The 25,674-nt window shown below is 41.5% G+C and overlaps 1 protein-coding gene across 1 annotated transcript in view; it reads left to right on the forward strand.

Moving 5' to 3' along the window:
• LOC134349574 (paramyosin) overlaps positions 1–25,674 on the forward strand; it is a 674,039-nt gene that overhangs the window by 21,955 nt on the left and 626,410 nt on the right. Inside the window, exon 3 of the mRNA XM_063054149.1 lies at positions 2,290–2,421. Within this exon, the coding sequence (XP_062910219.1) occupies positions 2,290–2,421 (132 nt within the window). The remainder of the gene's footprint in view (positions 1–2,289; positions 2,422–25,674) is intronic.

The raw sequence follows: 25,674 nt of genomic DNA on the forward strand, positions 1-25,674 counted from the left end.
GAGTACAGGCCTAAAGCTGCCAAATGCTCCTTATACGTTAACCCCTTCGTTCCCGAAATCATCCTCGTGAACCTTCTCTGGATTCTCTTTAATGATAATACATCCTTTCTGAGATATAGGGCCCAAAAATGTTGACAACACACTGAGCCTTTATAAGACAGTATTATCTCCTTGCTTTTATATTCTTTTCCCCTTGGAGTAAATGTCAACATTGCTTTTGTCTTCTCTACCACAGACTCAACTTCTGGGAGTCTTGAACGAGGACTCCTAAGTCCCTCTGCACCTCTGATGTTTGAACTTTCTCCCCATTTAGATAATAGTCTGCACTATTGTTCCTTTTACCAAAATGCATTATCATACATTTCCTAACACTGTATTCCATCTGCCACTTTTTTGCCCATTCTTCCAATTTGACTTAAGTCCTGCTGCAATCGCATTGCTTCCTCAGCACTACCTACACCCTCCATCTATCTCTCTATTATCTGCAAACTTTGCACAAAACTATCAATTCCACTATTGACAAACAATGTGAAAAGCAGCAGTTCCCATACTGACCCCTGAGGAACACCACTAGTCACCAGGAGCTAACCAGAAAAGGCCCCTTTTATTTCCACACCCTGCCTCCTGCCTGTCAGCCGTTCCTCTATCCATGTCAGTATCTTTCTTGTAACGCCACAGGATTTTATCTTGTTAAGCAGCCTCGTGTGTGGCACCTTATTAAACGCATTCTGAAAATCCAAGTAAATGACATCCACTGCCTCTCCTTTGTCTACCCTGCTTGTTACTTTCTCAAAGAACTCTTAACAGATTAGGACATACTTGGTAAATGGTAGGGCATTGAAGAATGCAGTAGAACAGAGGGATCTAGGAATAATGGTGCATAGTTCCCTGAAGGTGAAATCTCATGTGGATAGGGTGGTGAAGAAAGCTTTTGGTATGCTGGCCTTTATAAATCAGAGCATTGAGTATAGGAGTTGGGATGTAATGTTGAAATTGTACATGGCATTGGTGAGGCCAAATTTGGAGTATTGTGTACAGTTTTGGTCACCGAATTATAGGAAAGATGTCAACAAAATAGAGAGAGTACAGAGAAGATTTACTAGAATGTTACCTGGGTTTCATCACCCAAGTTACAGAGGAAGGTTGAACAAGTTGGGGTCTTTATTCTTTGGAATGTAGAAGGTTGAGGGGGGACTTAATAGAGGTATTTAAAATTATGAGGGGGATAGATAGAGTTGACGTGGATAGGCTTTTTCCATTGAGAGTGGGGGAGATTCAAACAAGAGGACATGAGTTGAGAGTTAAAGGGCAAAAGTTTAGGGGTAACATGAGGGGGAACTGTGTGGTAGCTGTGTGGAACGAGCTTCCAGCAGAAGTGGTTGAGGCAGGTTTGATGTTGTCGTTGAAAGTTAAATTGGACAACTATATGGACAGGAAAGGAATGGAGGGTTATGGGCTGAGTGCAGGTCGGTGGGACTAGGTGTGAAGAAGAGTTCGGCCCGGACTAGAAGGGCCAAGATGGCCTTTTTCTGTGCTGTAATTGTTATATGGTTATATGGTTATTTGTCAGGCAAGATTTTGTTTGACAGAAAACATGCTGACTTTGACTCATTTTATCATTGGTCTCCAAGTACTTCAAAACCTCATTGTTAATAATATACTCCTCCACTTTCCCAACCACTGAGGTTAGGCTAACCGGCCTGTAATTTCCTTTCTTTTGCCTTCCTCCCTTTTTAAAGAGTTGTAATCTTCCAGTCCTCTGGGACCATGCCAGAATCAAGTGATTCTTGACCAATGCATCCGTTATCTCTTCAACAATCTCTCTCAGAAGTCTGGGATGTAGTCCATCTGGCCCAGGTGACTTATCTACCTTAGGACCTACGAGTATGCCTAGCACTTTTTCCTTTGTAAAATCTATGGCACTCACAGACCTCTGGCACACTGCTAGTGTCTTCCACAGTGATGACAGATGCAAAGTACCCATTAAGTTCATTTGTCACTTCTTTGTCCCCTATTACTATCTCAGCTGCATCATTTTCCTGTGGTCCAATATCAACTCTTACCTCCCTTTTACTCTTTAAATAACAGGGAAAAAAAAAACTTTTAGTATCCTGCTTTATTTCAGAAAAAATCTTCTGGTATTCTGCTTTATTTCAGCCCTGAAGAAGGGTCTCTCTCTGAAGCGTTGAATATTTGTTCATTTCCATAGATGCTGCCTGATCTGCTGAGTTCTTCCAGTGTTTTGTGTGTGATACTAAAATACGGTTTACAATATTTTTTATTTGACAGGAACAACAATTAAAATGGGAAGCATCCAAAGAAGAAATTGATCACCTACGTGGAGAAAACATGAATGTAAAAATTGATCTCAGCACTCTGGTTTGTGCTATACAGCAAGCTGAAAAATCACAAAAATTTGATGTAGGTGATCTCTTTTTTATAATACCCCTAGTGCATAAATATGTACAGTGCATAGTTCTCTATTTTAATGCCTCTTTGCTTTTGCTATCTAGAGTTGTTATTATTGCCCTGTACAATCCTGGTAGTTCAGTAATCTTTCAGCCTCAAATATTTAGCTACTTTTCACTGATTTATATTTTGATCTTCTGCCTCAGCTGTTCTGTGGCATTCATGACTGAAAGGTGGTATTTCAGCCACCTTTGGCCACTTCAGCCACTATGGAGTCTCAATCTTTGGCTAGTTAAGTGCTTAGCTGGCTTTCAAGTGGAGGGTCTGCACATGTGCATTCACTTAAATTGGGTATACAACCAATGCATGTGATTTTTGTTTTGGCCTTACCCCAAAATACATTATTTCATATTCATTCCCATAATAATTTCTGGCGACTGAATCCATTTCCACTAAGTGCTCCTTGATATTCTGAAGACTTTTTGTTCGCATTGTCAATTTGTCAAACCTAATGCTATTGTATTGTTATCATAATATTGTATACCAAGAACAAACATGAATTTCCATAATAACTTTTGGGGTATACTCCCAGTCATCTTTGCCTCCAATTTAAGAAAGTTTACAGTATTTCATCTGAATATTCCTTTCTAAACCTTTCATTATTTCACTTTTATTACCTTCTTAATACTAACAATATTCCAAAGCATTAAATGTCCATTTACACCCCTCAGTTTTTTACCTTCCTTGGAATGAACCTAAAGTCCCTGACCTTCTAGCAACTGTACTTTTTTTTAATATAACAGCAACTAAGAATGGACCACTTGCCCTCACTCCTTCCTTCCCTTCTATCCTCCATCACCAAAGCAGCTCCACCATTCAAAGATAATGTCTGATCTCATTGTAACCTCAACACCATTGCAATCATCCAATGCTCCCAATGACCTTTTGTCCTCATTAGCTCTCCCACCTTTCAACAGCACCTTTAGGAATTTACCTAGTATGCCTTTTCATAACTATTCAAAAATGCTATTTCCACTGCCTTTTGAGAAAGGCAATTCTAAAGATTCACAGCCCTCTTGAGAGAAAAAAATTCAGTTGATCTGTCTAAAACAGCCAGTTCTTATTTTCTTAAACTGTGACCTCTGGTTCTAGGTTTCTTGAAAGAGAAAATATTCTTTTCACATACACTGTGAAGACTCCTGAGGATCTTGTGCATAGTCAATTCCTCTTGTTCTTCTAAACATTGGCAGATTTGAATCTAACCTTTCCAAACTTTCCCACGCCAGGTATCAGTCTAAGTTACTTCCAGGGCACTAACATCCTCTTTTTAAATAAGGAGATCTGTCCTAAACATTGAAAACAAAACCTTCCTATTTTTGCATGAACTTGTTCTGTAGCTTGTTAAATCTGTTTAACAAGTTATGAGCCCATGGTATTGCAGGAAATACTTTACCGTGGATAAAGCAATGGCTGATTGGCAGGAGGCAAAATGTGGGAATAAATGGAGACTTTTCTGGTTGGCTGTCAGTGACCAGTGGTGTTCCACAGGGGTCTGTGTTTGGCATCGATTCTTTTTATGTTATATGTCAATGATTTGGATGACGGAATTGAAAGCTTTGTTGCAGCTTGATATGTAGCTAGGTGGAACAGAATAAACTATGGACATTTCGGTCTGAAGGGTCTCAGCCCGAAATATTGCCTGTTTACTCTTTTCCATAGTGCTGCCCGACCTGCTGAGTTCCTTCAGCATTTTGTGTATGTTGCTAGGATTTCCAGCATCTGCAGATTTTCTTGTGTTTGTGAGGACAGCTAATTACCTGCTGTACTTTTATAATTGCTTTCGTGAGTCATGAAGAAATACACTCGGATCCCACAGCATCTTAGAACTCTGCAATGTATCACCACGTAGATAATACAGTAAAACCCCATTAATTGGATGCTCTTGGAATTCTGGTGGTGGCAGACTGTCAATTTTAACGGACTGTTGGATGTTAATCCAATTAATACTCCAACACACATTTTCTATTTGCACTTTTTTAAAAAAGATTTAAATAAGAAAGATTGGTATAATGTTTTCCAGTACATTCAGTAAGTTTAAAGGAACTGCAGGAAATAAGTCTGCAGTGAGATTAAAGGGAATGTAGGAATAGTGCCCCATTGAGACATAGAGTCACAGAACACTACAGCACAGAAACAGGCCCTTCAGCCTATCTAGTCTGTGCTGACCCATTACCCTGCCTAGTTCCATTGATCTGTACCAGAACCAAAAACCACCGTACTCCCATCCATGTATCTATCCAAATTTCAACCCCACATCCACCAGTTGCCCTGGCAGCTCGTTCCACTAAGTTCAAGTTCAAGCTCCGGAACCGTGGCCTTAGCACTCAGATCTGCAGCTGGATCTTCAACTTCCTCACAGACAGGACCCAGGCTGTAAAAATAGGGGACAAGCTCTCCTGTACAATCACTCTGAGCACCGGTGCCCCACAAGGCTGTGTACTCAGCCCCCTGCTGTACTCACTGTACACCCATGATTGTGTAGCCAAGTTTCCATCAAACTCAATATGTAAGTTTGCTGATGACACAACAATTATAGGCCGTATTTCGGGTAATGATGAGTTTGAGTACAGAGAGGAAATTAAGAACCTGGTGGCATGGTGCGAAGACAATAACCTATCCCTCAATGTCAGCAAGATGAAGGAATTGGTTGTTGACTTCAGAAGGAGTAACGGACCGCACAACCCAATTTACATTGGTGGTGCGCAAGTGGAACAGATCAAAAGCTTTAAGTTCCTCGGGGTCAATATCACAAATGATCTGACTTGGTCCAACCAAGCAGAGTTCACTGCCAAGAAGGCCCACCAGTGCCTTTACTTCCTGAGAAAACTAAAGAAATTTGGCCTGTCCCCTAAAACCCTCACTAATTTTCGTAGATGCACCGTAGAAAGCATTCTTCTAGGGTGCATCACAACCTGGTATGGAAGTTGTCCTGTCCAAGACCAAAAGAAGCTGCAGAAGATCGTGAACACGGCGCAGCACATCACACAAACCAATCTTCCGTCCGTGGACTCACTTTACACCGCACGCTGTCGGAGCAGTGCTGCCAGGATAATCAAGGACACGACCCACCCAGCCAACACACTTTTCGTCCCTCTTCCCTCCGGGAGAAGGCTCAGGAGCTTGAAGACTCGTATGGTCAGATTTGGGAACAGCTTCTTTCCAACTGTGATAAGACTGCTGAACGGATCTGGGCCATACCCTCCAAATATCTGGACCTGCCTCTCAGTTTTTTTGCACTACCTTACTTCCCATTTTTCTATTTTCTATTTATGATTTATAATTTAAATTTTTAATATTTACTAATTTTAACTATTTTCAATATTTTTAATATTTAGTATTTGTAATCCAGAGAGTGCGAAGCGCAGAGTCAAATATTGCTGTGATGATTGTACGTTCTAGTATCAATTGTTTGGCGACAATAAAGTATGAAGTATAAAGTTTATTGTCATCGACTGTACATATAGAGTCATAGAGAAGTACAGCACAGAAACAGGCCCTTTGACCCATCTAGCCCATGCCAAAATATTTAAGCTACCTACTCACATCAATCTGTACTTGGACCATCGCCCTCCATATCCCTACTATCCATGCACCTATCCAATCTTCTCTTAAACATTGAAATTGAGCTTGCATGCACCATTTGTGCTGGCAGCTCATTCCATACTCTCACGACCCTCTGAGTGAAAAAATTTCCCCTCATGTTCCCTTTAAAGTTCTCATCTTTCACCCTTAACCCATGACCTCTGTTTGTAATCCCATTCTATCTCAGTGGAAAAATCTGCTTGCACTTACCCTATCCATACCCCTCATAATTTTGTATACCTCTATCAAATCTCCTCTCAATCTTCTACACTCTTAAGAATACAGTCCCAATTTATTTAGTCTTTCCTTATAGCTTAAGTCTTCCACATTGGGCAACATCCTTGTAAATTTTCTCTGGACTCTTTCAACCTTGTTTACATCTTCCCAGTGGGTGGGTGACTAACACTGCACACAATACTCCAAATTAGGCCTCACCAACTTCAACATCAATTAGAACTTCAACATAACATCCCATCTTCTGTACTCAATACATTGATTTATGATGCCAAAGGGCCGAAAGCCTTCTTTACGACGCTATCTACCTGTGATGCCACTTTCAATAAATTATGTAACTGTATTCCCAGATCCCTTTGTTCTACCACACTCCTCAGTGCCTTACCATCTGCTGTGTAAGTCCTGGTTGGTCCTACCAAAGTGCAAAACCTCGTATTTGTCTGCATTAAATTCCATCTGTCAGCTTTCTGCCCATTTTTCTAGCTGAGGCAGATCCCTCTGCAAGACGTGGTAGCCTTTCTCACTGTCCATTGCACCCCCAATTTTGGTGTCATCCGCAAATTTTGCTGATCCGATTAACTACATTATCATCCAGATCTAGATGACAAGCAACAAAGCACAGCACTAGTCCCAGGCATCCAGTCAGAAAGGCAACCCTCTACTACCACTCTCTGGCTTCTCCCACAAAGCCAATGTCTAATCCTATTTACTATCTCATCCTGAATGACAAGCGACTGAACCTTATTGACCAACCTCTCATGTGGGACCTTGTCAAATATATACAACCAAATGAAACAACATTCCTTCAGGCCACAGTGCACCCACATAACATATATCACTCACAGCATGTAAACCAAAATTTTATACTCCAAATAAGTTAATTAAATGTAATTCAAAATGCATGTTGTAAAGTGCAGGACAGTTAAACAGTAAAGAGCCTAGAAATGAGTCCTTGATGGTGGCAAGGTTTTCATTAGCCTCACAGCCTCAGGGAAAAAGCTGTCTGGCAATCCTAGTCCTGATCCTATTTACTACCTCATCTTGAATGCCAAGTGACTGAACGTTTTTGGCCTACCTACTATATGGGACCTTGTCAAAGACCTTGTTTAAGTCCATGTAGACAGCACCCACTGCCTTGCCCTGATCAACTTTCCTGGTAACTTCCTTGAAAAACTCTTATCAGATTGGACAGACATGACTTACCATGCACAAAGCCATGTTAACTAACCCTAATCAGTCCCTGTCTATCCAAATATTTATATAAGTGGTCCCTTAGAATACCTTCCAGTAACTTTCCCACCACTAACATCGGGCTCACTGGCATATAATTTCTTGGCTTAGTTTTAGAGCCTTTCACAAACAACGCAACAACTATAGCTATCCTCCAATCCTTCGGCATCTCACTCATAGCCAAGGATGTTTTAAGTATCTCCGCTAGGGCCCCTGCAATTTCTGCACTAGCCTCCCACAGGGTCTAAGGGAATGCGTTGTCAAGCCCTGGAGATTTATCCACCCTTATTTGCTTTAAGAAAGTAAATACCTCCTCCTCTATAAATCTGTATACGGTACATGGCCTTGCTGCTGCATTGCCTCGCGACAAAATACAGATGGAAAAAATCCACTTGCAGTCTACCCCATCTCTGTCAGCTCCATTGATAGATTAGCACTCAGATCTTCCAGAAGACCAATTTTGTCTTTTGCTATCATTTTGCTCTTAATATATCTGTAGAATCCCTTGGGATTCTTGTCTGCTAAAGCAAGCTCATGCCTTCTTTTCGCTGTACTAATTTCCTCCTTAAGTGTTCTCTTACATTTCTTATGCTCAAGTACTTCATTTGTTCCTGCTTGCCTAGACCTGCCATGCATGTCCATCTTTTTGTTAACCAGGGCCTCAATATCTATTGAAAACATTGGTTCCTTAAAACTGTTACCCTTGCCTGTTTATTCTGAAAGGAATTTGCAAACTCTGTATTGTCAACATTTCACTTTTGAAATCCTCCCATTTACCAAGTACTTTGCCAGAAAACAACCTGTCCCAATCCGCACATGCAGATCCTTTCTGATACCAGAAAAATTGGCCTTTCTCCAATTTAGAATCTCAACCCAAGGACCAGACCTATCATTTTCCAGTATGCTTCTCTAAATCCTGCGGAGTTCTGGGTAGTCAATAATATAATGCCATTAACATGGTCATGCCTTTCTTATTCCTCAGTTCTATCCATGAAGTCTCATTAGACGAACTCTCCAGTCTGTCCTGACTGATCATTATTGTGACATTTTCCTTGACTAGTAATGCCACCCCTGTCCTTGTAATCCCTCCCACTCTATCCCTCATCAAAAACAATGGAACTCTGGAACATTAAGCTGTCAGTCACAGGCCGTCGGCAACCAAGAGTCACTAAGGGCCACAATGTCATAATTCCACATGCTGATCCATGCCCCTAAGTTCAAATGCCTTTCCTTTAATACTCCTTGCATTGAAATATATGCAGCTCAAAATATTAGTCCCACCATGCTTGAGCTCTTGATTCCTGATTTTATATGTAGACTTAACAACATCTTTTTCCACAACTGTTCCATTATTTGTTTTGGCACTTAGGTTCCTATCCCATTGCAATTCTCATTTAAAGTTTTAAAAGAATAAGAGAACAACGTCCCAAACTAATCTAGTTTTAAAAGATACAGGAACAATGAATTTTGTGTGTTAAATGGAACGATACCCAGAAAGCCAAATGGTGAACTACTGGGATTCAGAAAAAGCAAAATTTTATTGCACTGTTCTCTAATTATCTACCAGCTTGTTTATTAATTCCTCTTCAAAAAGAAGACCTTCAGTAAAGGATAATGACTAATTACAAGCTTTCAGTAAAAAAGGCTTATCCATTGTGTCATATAATACAAATAGAGCAATCTATGCAATACGAAAATTATCTACTTAAATCAACGATGTACATTAGTGCACTAATATTTGCACTCTAGTGGAAGATGAATCACACATTTGTACAGTTTTATAACAACATAACACATTTATTAATGTGATGTTGCACAATTTAATTGTTCCTGTAGAAGTTTGTGCAAAATTATAAAGCAGTAGAATTTATGTACTTTACCAAAAATTAATAAATGGTGAAGCCTGTCAATAGTAGCCAAGAAACTGGATATCACAAGTGTCCTTCAGGTGTTGTGGGTTTAGTCTTATACCAAATTGGAGGTCACCAAAAAGTGTTGTAAAACTAGACCACCCTTGCTTTGAGAAAGTATTATTGATATTTAGAGAAATAAAAATTACAGGGGATGGCTTTTAATGTATAAAAATGTATTCTAAAGGGAAATTCTGTATTAAGACACAAGTAACTTTAGTTACTGGAATATTGGGAAAAAAAAACAAACTGCTGGAGGAACTCCGAGGATTGAGCAGCATCAGTGGAGGGAAAGGATGGTGGAGCTTTCAGCTTGAGATCCTACATCAGAACTGAGACTGAAGTTGATGATCGATGTGAGATCTACTACGAGGCTGTCATTAAGGCATGTTACCTTATTTTTAATTGGCACTGGGATGATAATAGTCTTCCAAAGCTGTTAGGATCCTCGGGGAGGTTAAGGATTTCTGTGAATACACCCGACAGCTAAATCACACAGGATCCGAGGACATGGCCGAAGACACTATTCAGGCAAGTTGCTTTCTGAGGAGCACTCAGAAAGAATGATTTTGCATCTGTGTTGGTGACTGAATGAAGGTGTGTCAGAGGCTGCTGGGGCAGATGGTGTCACTTCATTGATTTTCTGTTAAAAGTGTGTCTTGGAAAGGGCTGTCTGACTTTGCTTTATAGTATATTATAGCATGCAAACCTTGCCATAACTGGCAGCTTGTCTGAGACTCTATATTGATCTGGTATTGTCTCTTGGCACCCCTGATAGCTTTATGAAGCTGTACCTAGATTAGGGTCAAGGTTTGAAGGCCTCAGACCTGGACTTCATTAAGGAATGGATCTCTCTGCTCATCCATGGTTTTCAATCAGGGAACACCTGAATGTCCTCTTTGGGACACAGTCCTTGACACATTTACTGATGAAATCTGTGACAACAGTAGCATACTCATTTTGTTTGGTCGCTGTGATATGGAGCGATCACCTGAATTGATGCAGTCGTGTAGAAGCTTATTTATTTCCTCTGAGCAGTGTGGCTGTCTATATTGCATCTATGTGGACAGTCCTATAAGAGGAGGGGCCTTACTGGACTTGGTTTTGGATAATGATTCTGGCCAGGTGACTGACTTTTTAGTGGATGAATAGTTAGGGAATGGTCACCACAACTCCTTACCTTTCAGGATAGCTATAGATAAAGATAGGTTTAGTCCTTGTGGAAGAGTTTTTAAACGGAGTAGGACAAATTACAAGGGCAGTAGGCAGTAACTAAGAAGATGTAATTGGGACACCTTTTCTCTGGCAAGTCCATATCAGATGTGGAGGCTATTTAAAGATCATTGGCACTGAGTACAGTAAAGGTAGCTATCTGTTAGAAGCAAAGATGGGGGTGGAAAGATAATTGAACCTTGGATGTCCAGCAAGATAATGAATTTAGTCAAGAAGAAAAAGGAAAATTATGTTAAACCTCAGAAGTCAGGATCAAACAAAGCACTTGAGTATAAAGAAGCCAAAAAAGAACGAAAGAAGAGAATTCGAGAAGTCAGGAGGGGCCATGAAAAGTCCTTGGCAAGTAGGATTACATACTACGTACATGTATGCATTCTATACATACATCAAAAGTAAATATCAAGGTAGGTCAAATATGATGGCAGAATATAGTATTAATATAGTATTAATGGTAAGACTCTTGGCAGTGTGGAGGATCAGAGGGATCTTGGGGTCCGAGTCCTTAGGATGCTCAAAGCAGCTGCGCATGTTGCCTCTGTGGTTAAGAAGGAATACAGTGTATTGGCCTTCATCAATTGTGGAATTGAATTTAGGAGCCGAGAGGTAATGTTGCAGCTATATAGGACCCGGGTCAGACCCCACTTGGAGTACTGTGCTCAGCTCTGGTCGCCTCATTACAGGAAGGATGTGGAAACCATAGAAGGGTGCAGAGGAGATTTATAAGGATGTTCCCTGGATTGGGAAGCATGCCTTATGAAGACAGGTTGAGTGAACTCGGCCTTTTCTCCTTGGAGCAATGGAGGATGAGAGGTGACCTGATAGAGATGTATAAGATGATGAGAAGCATTGATCGTGTGGATAGTCAGAGGCTTTTCCCCCACCTCAACCACATTCCTTGGCCTTCTCCCTGATAACTTTGATGCCGTGTTCAATCAAGAACCTATTAATCTCTGCCTTAAATATACCCAACGACCTGGTCTCCACAGCTACGTGTTGCAACAAATTGCACAAGTTCACCACCCTCTGGCTAAAGCAATTTCTCTGCATCTCTGTTTTAAATGGACACCCCTCTATCCTGAGGCTGTGCTCTCTTGTTCTAGACTTGCTGACCAGTCAGGGACAGGAGGGTGTGACTGTGAGTGAGGTGGGTCGTGAGATCCAAGAGACAGTGCTGGAGGAGCCTCAGCCCTTGAGCTTGTCCAACAGGTTTCAGATTCTTGCTCCCTATGTGGATGAGAGTGGGGGCTATAGGAAGGATGAACAACCTAACTGTGGCATTGTAGTTCAGGGAGACATTCAAGAGTGGGGAGAGAAGAGAAATGTGGTAAGTGGGGATAGAATGGTCAGAGGAATAGACAGAGTTCAATGTTGCGAGGATCGAGCATGCTGAAGGTTGTGTTGCCTGCCTAGTGCCCGGGTTTGGGACATCTTATCTAACCTGCAGAGGAATTTGCATGGGAGAGGAAAGATCAAGTTGTCATAGTCCATGTGGGTACCAGTGACATAGGAAGGATGAGGAAAGAGGTTCTGCTGAGGGAATTTGAGCAGCTAGGGACTAAATTAAAAAGCAGTACCAAAAAGGTGGTAATCTCTGGATTACTACCTGAGCCATTTTTTAAATTGGCATAGGGTCAAGTAGGTTACAGGGTTAAATGCATGGCTCAAGGATTAGTGTAGGAGAAGTGGGTTTGAATTCATGGGAAATTGGCACCAGTAATGCAGAAGGAGGGAGCTGTACCAATGGGACGAGCTCCACCTGAACCATGATGGGACCTGTATTCTAGCGAATTGCATAACTCGGGCTGTGGATAGGACTTTAAACTGAATAGTAGGGGATTGGGTTCAACAAATGATAGAAGTATGGATAAAGTGAAAAAGAGAAGTGTGGATCAAAATAAATATTTGCTGAGGAGACTGCGGTCCTTTAACATCTGTTGGACGATGCTGAGGATGTTCTACGAGTCTGTGGTGGCCAATGCTATCATGTTTGCTGTTGTTTGCTGGGGCAGCAGGCTGAGGGTAGCAGACACCAACAGAATCAACAAACTCATTCGTAAGGCCAGTGATGTTGTGGGGATGGAACTGGACTCTCTGGCGGTGGTGTCTGAAAAGAGGATGCAGTCCAAGTTGCATGCCATCTCGAACAATGTCTCTCATCCACTACATAATGTACTGGTTGGGCATAAGAGTACATCCAGCCAGAGACTCATAAGTCATTCCTGCCTGTGGCTATCAAACTTTACAACTCCTCCCTTGGAGGGTCAGACACCCTGAGCCAATAGGCTGGTCCTGGACTTATTTCCATCTGGCATAATTTACATACTATTATTTAATTATTTATGGTTTTATATTGCTATATTTATACTCTATTCTTGGTTGGTGCAACTGTAATGAAACTCAATTTCCCTCAGGATCAATAAAGTATGTCTGTCTGTAAAAGCAAAAGATATAAAAAGAGAACGGTAAGAGTGGAGTGAAGAAAAGTCAAGTGCAAAAGAGTAAAAGATTTCAAGATTTTTAAAGCACAATGAGTGTAAGGGCATTTTATTTGAATGCCTGTAGTACTCGCAACAAGGTCAGTGAACTTGCAACACAAGTCAGTACAAAGGGGTATGATTTAGTGGGCATTCCAGAGATGTGGTTGCAGGGTGGAGAGGATTGGGAATTAAATATCCAAGGATATCAGGTAATATGGAGGGAAAGGCAGGAAGGTAAGGGAGGTGGGATAGTTCTCTTAATTAAAGATGAGATCAGGACGATAGTGAGAGATGATGTAAGATCTAAGGAGCAGAATGTTGAATCCATCTGGGTAGATATTAGGAATAATAGTAAAGGGGAAAAAATCACTAGTGGGAGTTGCCTATTGGCCACCGAATAATAACATTATAGTGGCACAGCCAATAAACAGAGAAACATTTGAGGCATGTAAGAATGGAACAGCAGTTATCATGGGGGACCTTAACTTGCATGTAGATTGGGTGAATCCAGTTGGTCGAAGCAGTCATGAGGAGGACTTCATAATTGCATCTGTGTTGCATCAAAAGAAGAAAAAGACACCTTTACGAGAATGAAGAGTATACTGACCAATACTAAACTAGGCCTGACAACCTGCCTCAGAGTACTGAAATGTTACGTTTATCCAGTTATGTTGTATGGATCAGAGTGTTGGACAATATCTAGTAACATGAAGAAATGAATTGAAGCAGCAGAGATGTGGTTTTTGAGGAGGATGCAAAGAATGTCATGGACAAAACGAATATCTAACGAGGATTCATGAACAGAGCAAGCACAAAAAGAGAAATAATGTATGAGATCATGAAAAGGCAACATAACTTAATTGGACATGTGATTAGGAAAGAGGAGTTAGAATGCACGGTAATTATGGGAAAGATTGAAGGGAAGAAAGCAAAAGGAAGGCAAAGACTAATGATGATGGAGACAGCAGCCAAAGAACTGGAACTGAAATTCCAAAACAGGAGTGTGTGGGCCATGGCAGTCAAAGCTCAAATTGGGCATGGCACCTGATAATGATGATGATGAGACTGGGAGCACAGGCTATACGATAAGATGGTTGAAGAACAGTGGAAGACTTTCAAAGAGATTTTTTCCACGGTGCTCAACAAGAGTATATTCCAATTAAAAGCGAGGACAGTAAGGGGAGGAAAGAGCCAGCCTTGGGTAACTAAGGAAATAAAATAAGACATCAGACTAATAGCTTGTTCATACAAAGTTGCCAAGAGTAGTGGGAAACTGGAAGATTGAGTAAACTTCAAAAAGCAATAAACAATCCCTAAGCGAGCAATAAAGGAAGGGAAGATAGATTATGTAAATAAACTAGCACAAAATATAAAAACAGATGGTAGAAGTTTTTATAATTATGTAAAGTGGAAAAGGGTGGCTAAAGTGAACTTAGGTTCCTTGGAGAACAAGAAGGGGGAATTGATATTGGATAATGAGGAAATTGCTGAGGCTTTGAATGTCTATTTTCTGTCGGTCTTCACAGTGGAGGACATGTCTAACATGCCAAAGAGAGATGTTATGGATGTGATGGGAGGTGAGGACCTTGATACAATAGCTATTACTAAAGAGGTAATGCTGAACAAGCTGTGGGCTTGAAGATAGGTAAGTCCCCTGGTCCTGATAGAATGTGTCCCAGGGTACTAAAAGAAATGGCAGAAGTTACAATAGAGACTTTGGTGATAATTTACCTAAATTCTCTGAACTCTGGGCAGGTCCAGGCAGATTGGAAGATGGTGAATGTCACACCACTGTTCAAAAAAGGGTGCAGGCAAAAGACAGGTAACTACATACCAGTTAGTTTAACATCTGTAGTTGGGAAAATTGCTTGAAGTAGTGAGGCATCTGGAAAGAAATGGATCCATCAGGCAGACACAGCATGGACTCAGCAAAGGCAGGTCTGTTTGACACACTTACTGGAGTTCCCTAAGGATATAACAAGTGCAGTGGATAGAGGTGAACAGATGGACATTATTTACTTGGATTTCCAGAAGGCATTTGATAAGGTGCCACATAAAAGACATCCACAAGATAAGGATACATAAAGTATCCTAGAAAGGCGGGAGGAGAGAGAGCAGCATGCCTGTGCGTGCACAGCCCTCCAGTGAAAAATGATATCGTATCTGTTAAATAGGGGTCATGGACAGTTCTGATTTGATGGAGAATGGACGTGAAAGCACAGAGGAACATCTGGAGAAATTTCTGAAACGCTCGTTGGCTGCTGTCATTACTGCGTGGTCGGGAATCTTTCGGAGGGTAGTAGGCCTCAAAATCCCTGGCTTTGCCTGCTGTTGGCCACCGAGGTTGAGGTCGAATCGTTTGGACAGAGATGGCGCTCAGTACTCAGTGCCGGAGAGCTGATCAGAGCTCGAAGTTTTCGGATGACTCGGAGTCGGACTGTGGTTGGCATGGCAGGGAGAGTTTTTCTTTCTTCTCCTGTCTGCGTGAGATGTGGGACATTTGAGAGACTTTGAACTTTTACTGTGCTCATGGACTTCTTCATCAAGTTATGGTATTGTTGCACTGTTGTAACTATATGTTATAATTATGTGGATTTGTCAGTTTTTTCAGTCTTGGTCCTGTGTTTTGTGATATCACACTGGAGGAAATACTGTATCATTTCTTAATGCATGCATTACTAAATGACAATAAAAGAGGACTATGTGTCTTCATAGGTTAAGTTGGAGGTGATGTATTAGCGTGGATAGAGGATTGTTTAACCAATAGAAAGAAGGCAGTTGGGATATATGGGTGTTACTCTGGTTGGCATTCAGTGGTGAGCAGAGTGCCGCAGGGGTCGTGGCTGGGCCAGCAACTGTTCATGATATACGTTAACGACCTGGAAGAGGGGACTGAGTGTAGTGCATCTAAGTTTGCTGATGACTCTAAATTGAGTGAAAAAGCAAATTGCAGAAGATATGGAGAGTGTACAAAGAGATATAGATAGGTTAAGTGAATGGGCAAGGATCTGGTAGATGGAGTACAGTGTTGGTAAATGCAAGGTTATCCATTTTAGAAGGAAAAATGGAAGATCAGATTATTATTTAAATGGTAAAAAATTGCAGCATGCTGCTGTGCAGAGGGACTTGGGAGTGCTTGTGCATGAATCACAAAAGGTTGGTTTGCAGGTGCAGCAGGCTATCATAAAAGCAAATAGGATGATGGCTTTCATTGCTAGAGGGATTAGATTTAAGAACAGGGAGGTTATGCGGCAACTGTGCACGGTACTGGTGAGCACGCCTGGAGTACTGTGTGCATGCAGTTCTGGTCTCCTTACTTGAGGAAGGATAGATTGGATTTGGAGGCGGTGCAGAGGAGTTTCACCTGGTTGATTCCAGAGATGAGGGGGTTAGATTATGAGGAGAGATTGAGTCACCTGGGACTGTACTCGCTGGAATTCAGAATTAGAGGAAATCTTATAGAAACATCAAATTTTGAAAGGGATATATAAGGTAGAGGCAGGAAAGTTATTTCCACTGGTAAGTGAGAATAGAACTAGGGGACGTAGCCTCAAGATTCAGGGGAGTGGATTTAAGACTGATATGAGGAGGAACTACTTTTCCCAGAGAGTAGTGAATCTGTAGAATTCTCTGTCCAATGAAGCAGTGGAGGCTACCTCAGTAAATATATTTAAGACAAGGTTGGATAGATTTTTGCAGAGTAGGGGAAATTAAGGGTTATGGTGTAAAAGTAGGCAGGTGGAGATGAGTCTGTGGCCAGGTCAGCCATGATCTTATTGAAGGGGCTGGATGGCCTACTGCTGCTCTTATTTCTTATGTTCTTATTGGAAACATCCTTTCCACATCTACTCTATCTATAGGCCTTTTAACATTCAAAAGGTTTCAGTGAGATCCCCCCCCCCCGCCAAACACCTTCTAAATTCCAGCAAGTGCAGACCCAGAACCATCAAGCGTTCCTCGTATGATAACCCTTTAATTCCCGGAATCATCCTTGTGAATTGCCTCTGACCCTCTCCAATGTCAGCACGTCTTTTCTTAGATGAGAAGCCCAAAACTGTTCACAATACTGAAGGTGAGGCCCCACAAGTACCCAATAAAGCCTCAGCATCACATCCCTGCTCTTGTATTCAAGACCTCTTGAAATGAATGCTAACATTGCATTTGCCTTCCTCACCACCAACTCAACCTGCAAGTTAATCTTTAGGGTGTTCTGTACAAGGACTCCCAAATTCCTTTGCATTTCAGATTTTTGGATTTTCTCCACATTTAGAAAATAAAGTCTGCATATTTATTTCTGCTACTGAAGTTCGTGATCATGCATTTTCCAGCGTTGTATTTCATTTGCCATTTTCTTGCTCCTTCTCCTAATCTGTCTAAGTCGTAAGTATGGTGGTAGAGGCAAATACATTAGAAGTTTTTAAGAAACATCTGGATGGGCACATGGATGGAGAGATATGGACAACCTGTAGGTAGGAGGGATTAGCGTTTGGGTGTTTTTGATTTGCTTTTTAGCTGGTTCTTCACAACATTTTGGGCCAAATGGCCTGTTCCTGTGCTGTATTCTTCTATGCTCTATGTTCTACCTTCATGTTTCAGTTTCTGAACTGGGCTTTATATGGAGTAGGGCTTTTAGGGAAGCACAATAGCACAGATTGTTGGGCTGCTGCTTCACAGCTCCAGGGATCTGTGTTAAATCCTCACATCTGGTGCAGTCTGTGTGGAATTTATACATTTCAGCTTTGAACCCGTGGACGTGCTGTGGGTGGTGTGGTTTCCTCCCATAATGTGTGTGAGTTGGCCACTGTATGTTGGTGAGTGTTAAGAGTTTGGGGGAGTTGGGAGAATAAAATATCACTAATATGAATGAATGTTTGTTGGTTGGCATGGATGCAGTGGGTGAAGGACAATCTTTGTAGACTCTAGTGAAGAGAAGTGAGTAGCATTTCAAATGTCCTTTAAGTTTAGATGTAAAAATAATATGTTTCCTGGTGGTTGCAGGTGTAAAATAAAGCACATAGGCAAATGTTGGCCCAGAAGTTTGCGATAATAAATATTGCTGAAGGTTTGCTCGATACAACAATGTTGATAAAAGTATTGTACTTGCCTTAATTATGCTGCTGTAAGTGTTTTACAATCTCCCTTTTTAACCATTATTGATCAAGATTAAGTTGAAATTCAAGTATATTTTCATTTATCTGTATGCATGTGTACTGCCAAACAAAGCAATGTTCCTCCAGACCAATGTACACAACACAGTGCATATAAATCTTATACATAGTATAAAGGAATATTACAATAAATAAATTAACACATAATAAAATATGTTCCATAAAATTGACATTTAGCATGAGGTGCATTACAACGTAAGTTAGAAAGTATACAATATAATGCTATATGGCAAATACTCTTATAAAAACATGATAATGCAAACAGAATACTTTTGAGTTCTTAGTGGGGAAGTTTTCATACTCATTAATTTGTCCACCTAATATTTATTATCCAGTCAACATAATTAAACTCTTTAAATTTTTCTTTTTCCTACTTTGGAATCTTGCTCTTCCCAAATTGACTGTTGCCAAACAGCTGGAAATGTTGACTGTTTACTCTTTTCCATGAATGCTGCCTAGCCTGCTGAGTTCCTCCAGCATTTTGTGTGTGTTGCTTGGATTGCAGCATCTGCAGATTTTTCTTTGTTTATGTTGCTTTTAATTCTCATTGTTTCAATGTTAGGAACTTCCTTTAGCCACCTACCCTTGCAATTACCCATTTTCTAGTCTTTTAACCATCTCCCTTCCAAGACACTTGGCTTTCTTGTTGAACTAATTGTTTTTCTCAGGGTGCAACCTGATTTTGTTGAATTGAGGGAGTTAATGGCAAGAAGAGAATGTGGGGATATGTGAGAGAGATGTTGTTGAACTTCTGAAAATTGGCATTTGTGAGGAATGAATAGTGGAGGATATCATAGAGGGTTCAGAGTGGGAGAGCGAGGATGTAAAAGTGTTGAGAGAAATTTGAGAAGTGGCATTTCAGATGAAATTGAAAGATAAATCACTTGAACAGGTGAAGCAAGATGTTTTGAGAGAAAGGGAGAGAGTGTAGAAGTAGAATTAATAATAAATGAGGATGTTGAGAAAGAACTGATGTGAAGATAGTTGATGTTGTGGCAGCATTTGCTAATTGAAAGAGGAAGCCGAAAGAATGGAAAGAGATGATTATGAGAGCGAGTCCGCATTAGGAATACCTGAGTTCATAGCCTTTGTTTTTATTATAAACCTTAAGCAGGCTGAGTACAGAACTGCATAGCTTTCAGACTGGGCTTGAGGCAGATGGGAGCAACTCAGCTGAGAAGAAAATTACACCTAACCCGATGTACAATTAACCTGTCTCTCAACAACTTATCTATTGGAGATGCACCTCCTTCTGAGTTCAGCAATAGTAGAAGCACAATTTGGTCTTTATGGAGATGGATTGATGGTTTTCATCTTTCTCTGTTATGTGAAAATGGAATACGATAGATATAGAGCAGATTTAGCAGCTCTGACTTGGACATCTGAAGCACATTAAAACTGACAATAACAGAGCTGTATTCTACTGGAATGAGTAAACTTGTGGTTTAACATTTACTATCAAGCCAATTTAAATGAGAAATTACAGGAATGCTTGTTGGGAGTGGTTGACACCTCATTTTCAAGTGAAGCTACAACTTGTGGTTTGATAACTAGTGGATATAGGATATAGATATTAGATATAGGATATAGCAATCTCACAACCAGTGTTCTGAAATAGTCCCACAACCAGAAGTGAATGCACCAATGCTTACTTCAGAGAAGTCAGTGCAATCCGCATGATACAAAAAATGAGTGCAGTAGATGTGACCTAATAATTTCCAAGCTAATACTACAAACGTAGATCTACTGTTAGGATCTGAGACTGGGCAGGTGACAGTAGTTTCTGTAGGGGAGCACTTTGTATCTAGTAATCATAATGCTGTTAGATTCAAGGTAATTATAGAAAGCGATAGGTCTGGTCCTTGGGTTGAGATTCTAAATTGGATAAAGCCAATTTTGATGGTATCAGAAAAGATCTGACAGTTGTGGCTTGGGGAAGGTTGTTTTTCTGACAAAGGTATATTTGGTAAGTGGAAGGCCTTCAAAAGTGAAATTTTGAGAGTACAGTGGTTGTATTTTCACTTCAAAATGAAAGGCAAGCATAACTGATTTAGGGAACCTTGTTTTTGAGAGGTATTGAGGCCCTGGTTAAGAAAATGAAGGGGGTGCATAGCAGCTATAGGCAGGCAGGAACAAATGAGGAATTCGGTATAAGAAATGCAAGAGAACACTTAAGTAGGAAGTCAGGGTGGGGAAAAGAAGAAATGAGGTTGCTCTAGCAGACAAGATGAAGGAGAATCATAATGGCTTCTTCAGATATATTAAGAGCAAAAGACATAATTGGTCCTCTGGAAGATCAGAGTGGTAATCTATGTGTGGGACCAAAAGAAATGGCGAATATCTTAAATGGATATTTTGCATCTGTAGTTACTCAGAAGACAAACACAGAGTCTATCGATATGAGGCAATGCAGCAGTGAAATCATATAGATTGCAGAGAAGTATTTGCTGTCTTGAGGAAAATTAGGGGCTGATAGTGGGTTCCATTGGACCCTGTGGGAGGCTAGTGCAGAAATTGCAGGGGCTCTAGCAGAGTTATGTAAAAGATCCTTAGCCACAGGTGAAGTGCTGGAGGATTGGAAGACAGCTGATGTTGAATAAGCACTTCTTGGACTTCCAGCTGGTTATGGGTATCAATTTTAACTGACGTTTTGATGACAAGCTCTGCCATCATCATCAGGGATGATGCCTGGGCGTGTCTAGTCCAGTGGTGTTTAGTCCTTATCCAATCAGGTTTCCGCTGTCCTACCTTACGTACAATCGAATTCCAAGGTTAACTAGTTTCATGAAGGAGCACTGCGAGGCCAGTCAGGAAATGCAACAAACTATCCCAACAACATGCAGTCATCTCACCACCCAAAAATGATTGTCATCAATCAAACTGGGCAAAGCATCAATGAAGCGACTAAATCAGTCCTTGCCAAGGACTTAAGCTTTGCTCTGGTTCCCAGGGCTATACCTTATCAGAACTACTTTGGTGAAGTAGAGCAAGCAATCCAAAAACTACCACTGGATAACATGGAGGAGGTAAGAATAGAGGTCTGCATGGCACTGAAAAGGGCCATTTTGATGAAACCGATCCGAACCGAACATTCAATTTACAATGGAGATGGAGAAGAATGATTGCCTCCCGTTCCTGGGTACTCTAATCCGATGGAAACCGGACTTGTACCTCAACAATAACAGCCACCATCTCACCTCCCAACATAGAATGGTTCTTTCTATTTTGATTAACTGTGTGAAAACTATTTCAGATCTGGAGAGTCCTAATGAGGAAATGCACGATGTTCCTACAGAATGGCTACAAGGCAAAGGAAATCAATTGGGCCCCTAAAAGGGCTGATGGAAAAACCAGAAACCTAATAATGAGGAAGAACCTGTCACTACCGCCTGTTTTCTTTATATTTCCACAGTTTCTGGAAGGATTGCCAGGATCCTGAAGAAATAATGGATACCAACCACAAATTTGCAAGGAAGCTCAAATCACAGCTTATGTGGGTCAAAGATGACCGGCGACTCAGGACAGCTGCCATTTACAGGATTCCCTGTGAATACAGAGCAGCATATAGCGGCAAGATGGGATGCACAGCAAAATGTTGAATAAACATTGGTTAAATATGGCAGAGTTTGTCATAGAATATAGAAAACAGAACATAAAAAAACTATAGCACAAAACAGGCCCTTCGGACCACAATGCTGTGCAAATATGTATTAACTTTAGAAATTACCTAAGGTTACCCATAGCCCTCTATTTTTCTAAGCTCCAAGTACCTATCCAGGAGTCTCTTAAGACTCTATTGTACTGCCTCCGCCACCATCACCGGCAGCCCATTCCACGCACTCACCACTCTCTGCGCAAAAAAAACTTGCCTCTGACATCTCCTCTGTACCTACCTCCAAGCACCTTAAAACTGTGCCCTCTTGTGAAAGCCATTTCAGCTCTGGGAAAAAACATCTGACTATCCACATGATCAATGCCTCTCATCATCTTATACACCTCTATCAGGTCACCTGTTATCCTCCGTTGCTCCAAGGAGAAAAAGCCAAGTTCACTCAACCTGTTCTTGTAAGGCATGCTCCCCAATCCAGGCAACATCCTTGTAAATCTCCTCTGCACCCTTTCTATGATTTCCACATCCTTCCTGTAGTGAGGTGACCAGAACTGAGCACAATACTCCCGAGTGGGGTCTGACCAGGGTCCTATATAACATTACCTCTTGGCTCTTAAGCTCAACCCATGGTTGATGTAGGTCAATGCACGGTATGCTTTCTTAACCACACAGTCAACCTGCGCAGCTGCTTTGTGTGTCCAATGGAGTGGAACCCCAAGATTGCTCTGATCCTCCACTCTGCCAAGAGACTTACATTATTAATACTATATTCTGCCATCATATTTGACCCACCAAAATGAACCACTTCACACTTATCTGTGTTGAGCTCCATCTGCCACTTCTCAGCCCAGTTTTACATCCTATTGATGTTTCGCTGTAACCTCTGACACTATCCACAACACCCCAACCTTCGTGTTATCGTCATTTATAAAAATCATGAAGAGAAGGGGTCCCAGAACAGATTCCTGAGGCACACGACTGGTCACTGACCTCCATGCAGAATATGACCCGTCTACAACCACTCTTTGCCTTTTGTGGGCAAGCCATTTCTGGATCCACAAAGCAATGTCTCCTTGGATCCCATGCCTCCTTACTTTCTCAATAAGCTTTGCATGGGATAACTTATCAAATGCCTTGCTGAAATCCATATACACTACATCTACTGCTCTACCTTCATTAACGTGTTTAGCCACATCCTCAAATCAGGCTCATAAGGCAAGGTCTGCCTTTGTCATGGCCAGGCTGACTATTTTTAATCCTATTATGCCTCTCCAAATGTTCATAAATCCTGCCTCTCATAGATCTTTTCCATCAACTTACCAACCACTGAAGTAAGGCTCACTGGTCTATAATTTCCTGGGCTATCTCTACTCCTTTTCTTGAATAAGGAACTACATCTGCAACCCTCGAATCCTCTGGAACCACTCCCATCCCCATTGATGATGCAAAGATCATTGCCAGAGGTTCAGCAATCTCCTCCCTCGCCTCCCACAGCAGCCACGGTACATCTTGTCTAGTCCCAGAGACTTAAAAACTTGATACTTTCCAAAATCTCCAGCACATCCTCTTCCTTAATATCCATATGCTCAAGCTTTTCAGTCCGCTATAAGTCATCCCTACAATCACCAAGATCCTTTTCTGTAGTGAATACTGAAGCAAAGTATTCATTAAGTACCTTAGCTATCTCCTCCGGTTCCATACACACTTTTCTACCATCACACTTGATTGATCCTATTCTCTCATGTCTTATCCTCTTGCTCTTCACGTACTTGTAGAATGCCTTGGGTTTTTTTTTAATCCTGCTCGCCAAGGCCTGCTCATGGCCCCTTCTGGCTCTCCTAATTTCATTCTTGAGCTCCTTCCTGCTAAGCTGATAATCTTCTAGGTCTCTATCATTACCCAGTTTTTTGAACCTTTCGTAAGCTTTTCTTCTTGACTAGATTTTCAATAGCCTTTGTACACCACAATTCCTGTACCCTAGTATTCTTTCCCTGTCTCATTGGAATGTACCTATGCAGAACGCCACACAAATATCCCCTGAACATTTGTCACATTTCTGCCATACATTTCCCTGTTCCCATTTTATGCTTCCAAGTTCCTGCCTGATAACTTCATATTTCCCCTTACTCCAATTAAGCATTTTCCTAACCTGTCTGTTCCTATCCCTCTCCAATGCTACAGTAAAGGAGATAGAATTGTGATCACTATCTCCAAAATGCTCTCCCACCGAGAGACCTGATACCTGACCAGGTTCATTTCCCAAAACCAGATCAAGTACAGCCTCTCCTCTTGTTGGCTTATCTACATTTTGTGTCAAGAAACCTTCCTGAACACACCTAACAAACTCCACCCCATCTAAACCCCTTGCTCTAGGGAGATGCCAATCAATATTTGGGAAATTAAAATCTCCCACCACGACAACCCTGTTATTATTACACCTTTCCAGAATCTGTCTCCCTATCTGCTCCTGGATGTCCCAGTTACTATTGGGTGGTCTATAAAAAACACCCAGTAGAGTTATTGACCCCTTCCTGTTTCTAACTTACACCTACAGAGACTCCATAGACAATCCCTCCATGTCTTCGTCCTTTTCTGCAGCCGTGACGCTATCTCTGATCAGCAGTGCTATGCCTCCACCTCTTTTGCCTCCTTTCTGAAACATCTAAAGCCTGGCACTGCTAAGTAACCATTCCTGCCCCTGAGCCATCCAAGTCTCTGTAATGGCCACAACATCATAGCTCCAAGTACTGATCCACGCTCTAAGCTCATCTGCTTTGTTCATGATGTATCTTGCATTAAAATAGACACATCTCAAACCATCGATCTCAGCATATTCCTTCCCTGTCACCTGCCTATCCTCCTTCTTGCACTGTCTCCAAGCTTTCTCTATATGTGAGCCATCTGCCCCTTCCTTTGTCTCTTCAGTTTGGTTTCTACCTCCCAGCAATTCTAGTTTAAACTCTCCCCAATAGCCTCAGCAAACCTCCCTACCAGGATATTGGTCCCTCTCAGATTCAAATGCAACCTATCCTCTCTGTATAAGTCACGCTTGATCCAGAAGATGTCCCAGTGATCCAGAAATCTGAATCCCTGCCCCCTGCTCCAATCTTTCAGCCATGCATTTATCCTCCACCTCATTCTATTCCCATATTCACTGTCGCGTGGCACAGGCAGTAATCTCAAGATTACTACCTTTGAGATCCTGCTTCTCAACTTCCTTCCTAACTCCCTGTAGTCTGTTTTCAGGACCACCTCCCTTTTCCTACCTATGTCATTGGTACCAATATGTACCACGAACTCTGGCTTTTCACCTTCCCACTTCAGGATATCGCGGACACGATCAGAAACATCCTGGACCCTGGCACCTAGGAGGGAGACTACCATCCGCGTTTCTTTCCTCCGTCCATAGAATCGCCTTTCTGACCCTCTAATTATAGAGTCCCCTATCACTGCTGCCTTCTTCCTTTCCCTACCCTTCTGAACCACAGGGCCAGACTCTGTGCCAGACACTGTTGCTTCCTCCAGGTAGGCTGTTCCCACCCAACAGTACCCAAAGAAGAGTACTTACTGTTAAGGGGGTACTCTCTAGTATCTGACTTCTGCCCTTCCTGTCATTGAAAGATCCGGGAGTAAAGGAGTTTATATATAAGCAACGTTTGGCAACTTTGGTCCTGTGCTCACAGGAATTTAGAAGAATATGTGGGGATCTCGTTGAAACCTACCAAATGTTGAATGGATTAGATGGGGTGAATGCGGAGAGG

This window comes from Mobula hypostoma, chromosome 1, assembly GCF_963921235.1.
Source record: "Mobula hypostoma chromosome 1, sMobHyp1.1, whole genome shotgun sequence".
Taxonomy (NCBI): Eukaryota; Metazoa; Chordata; class Chondrichthyes; order Myliobatiformes; family Myliobatidae; genus Mobula; species Mobula hypostoma.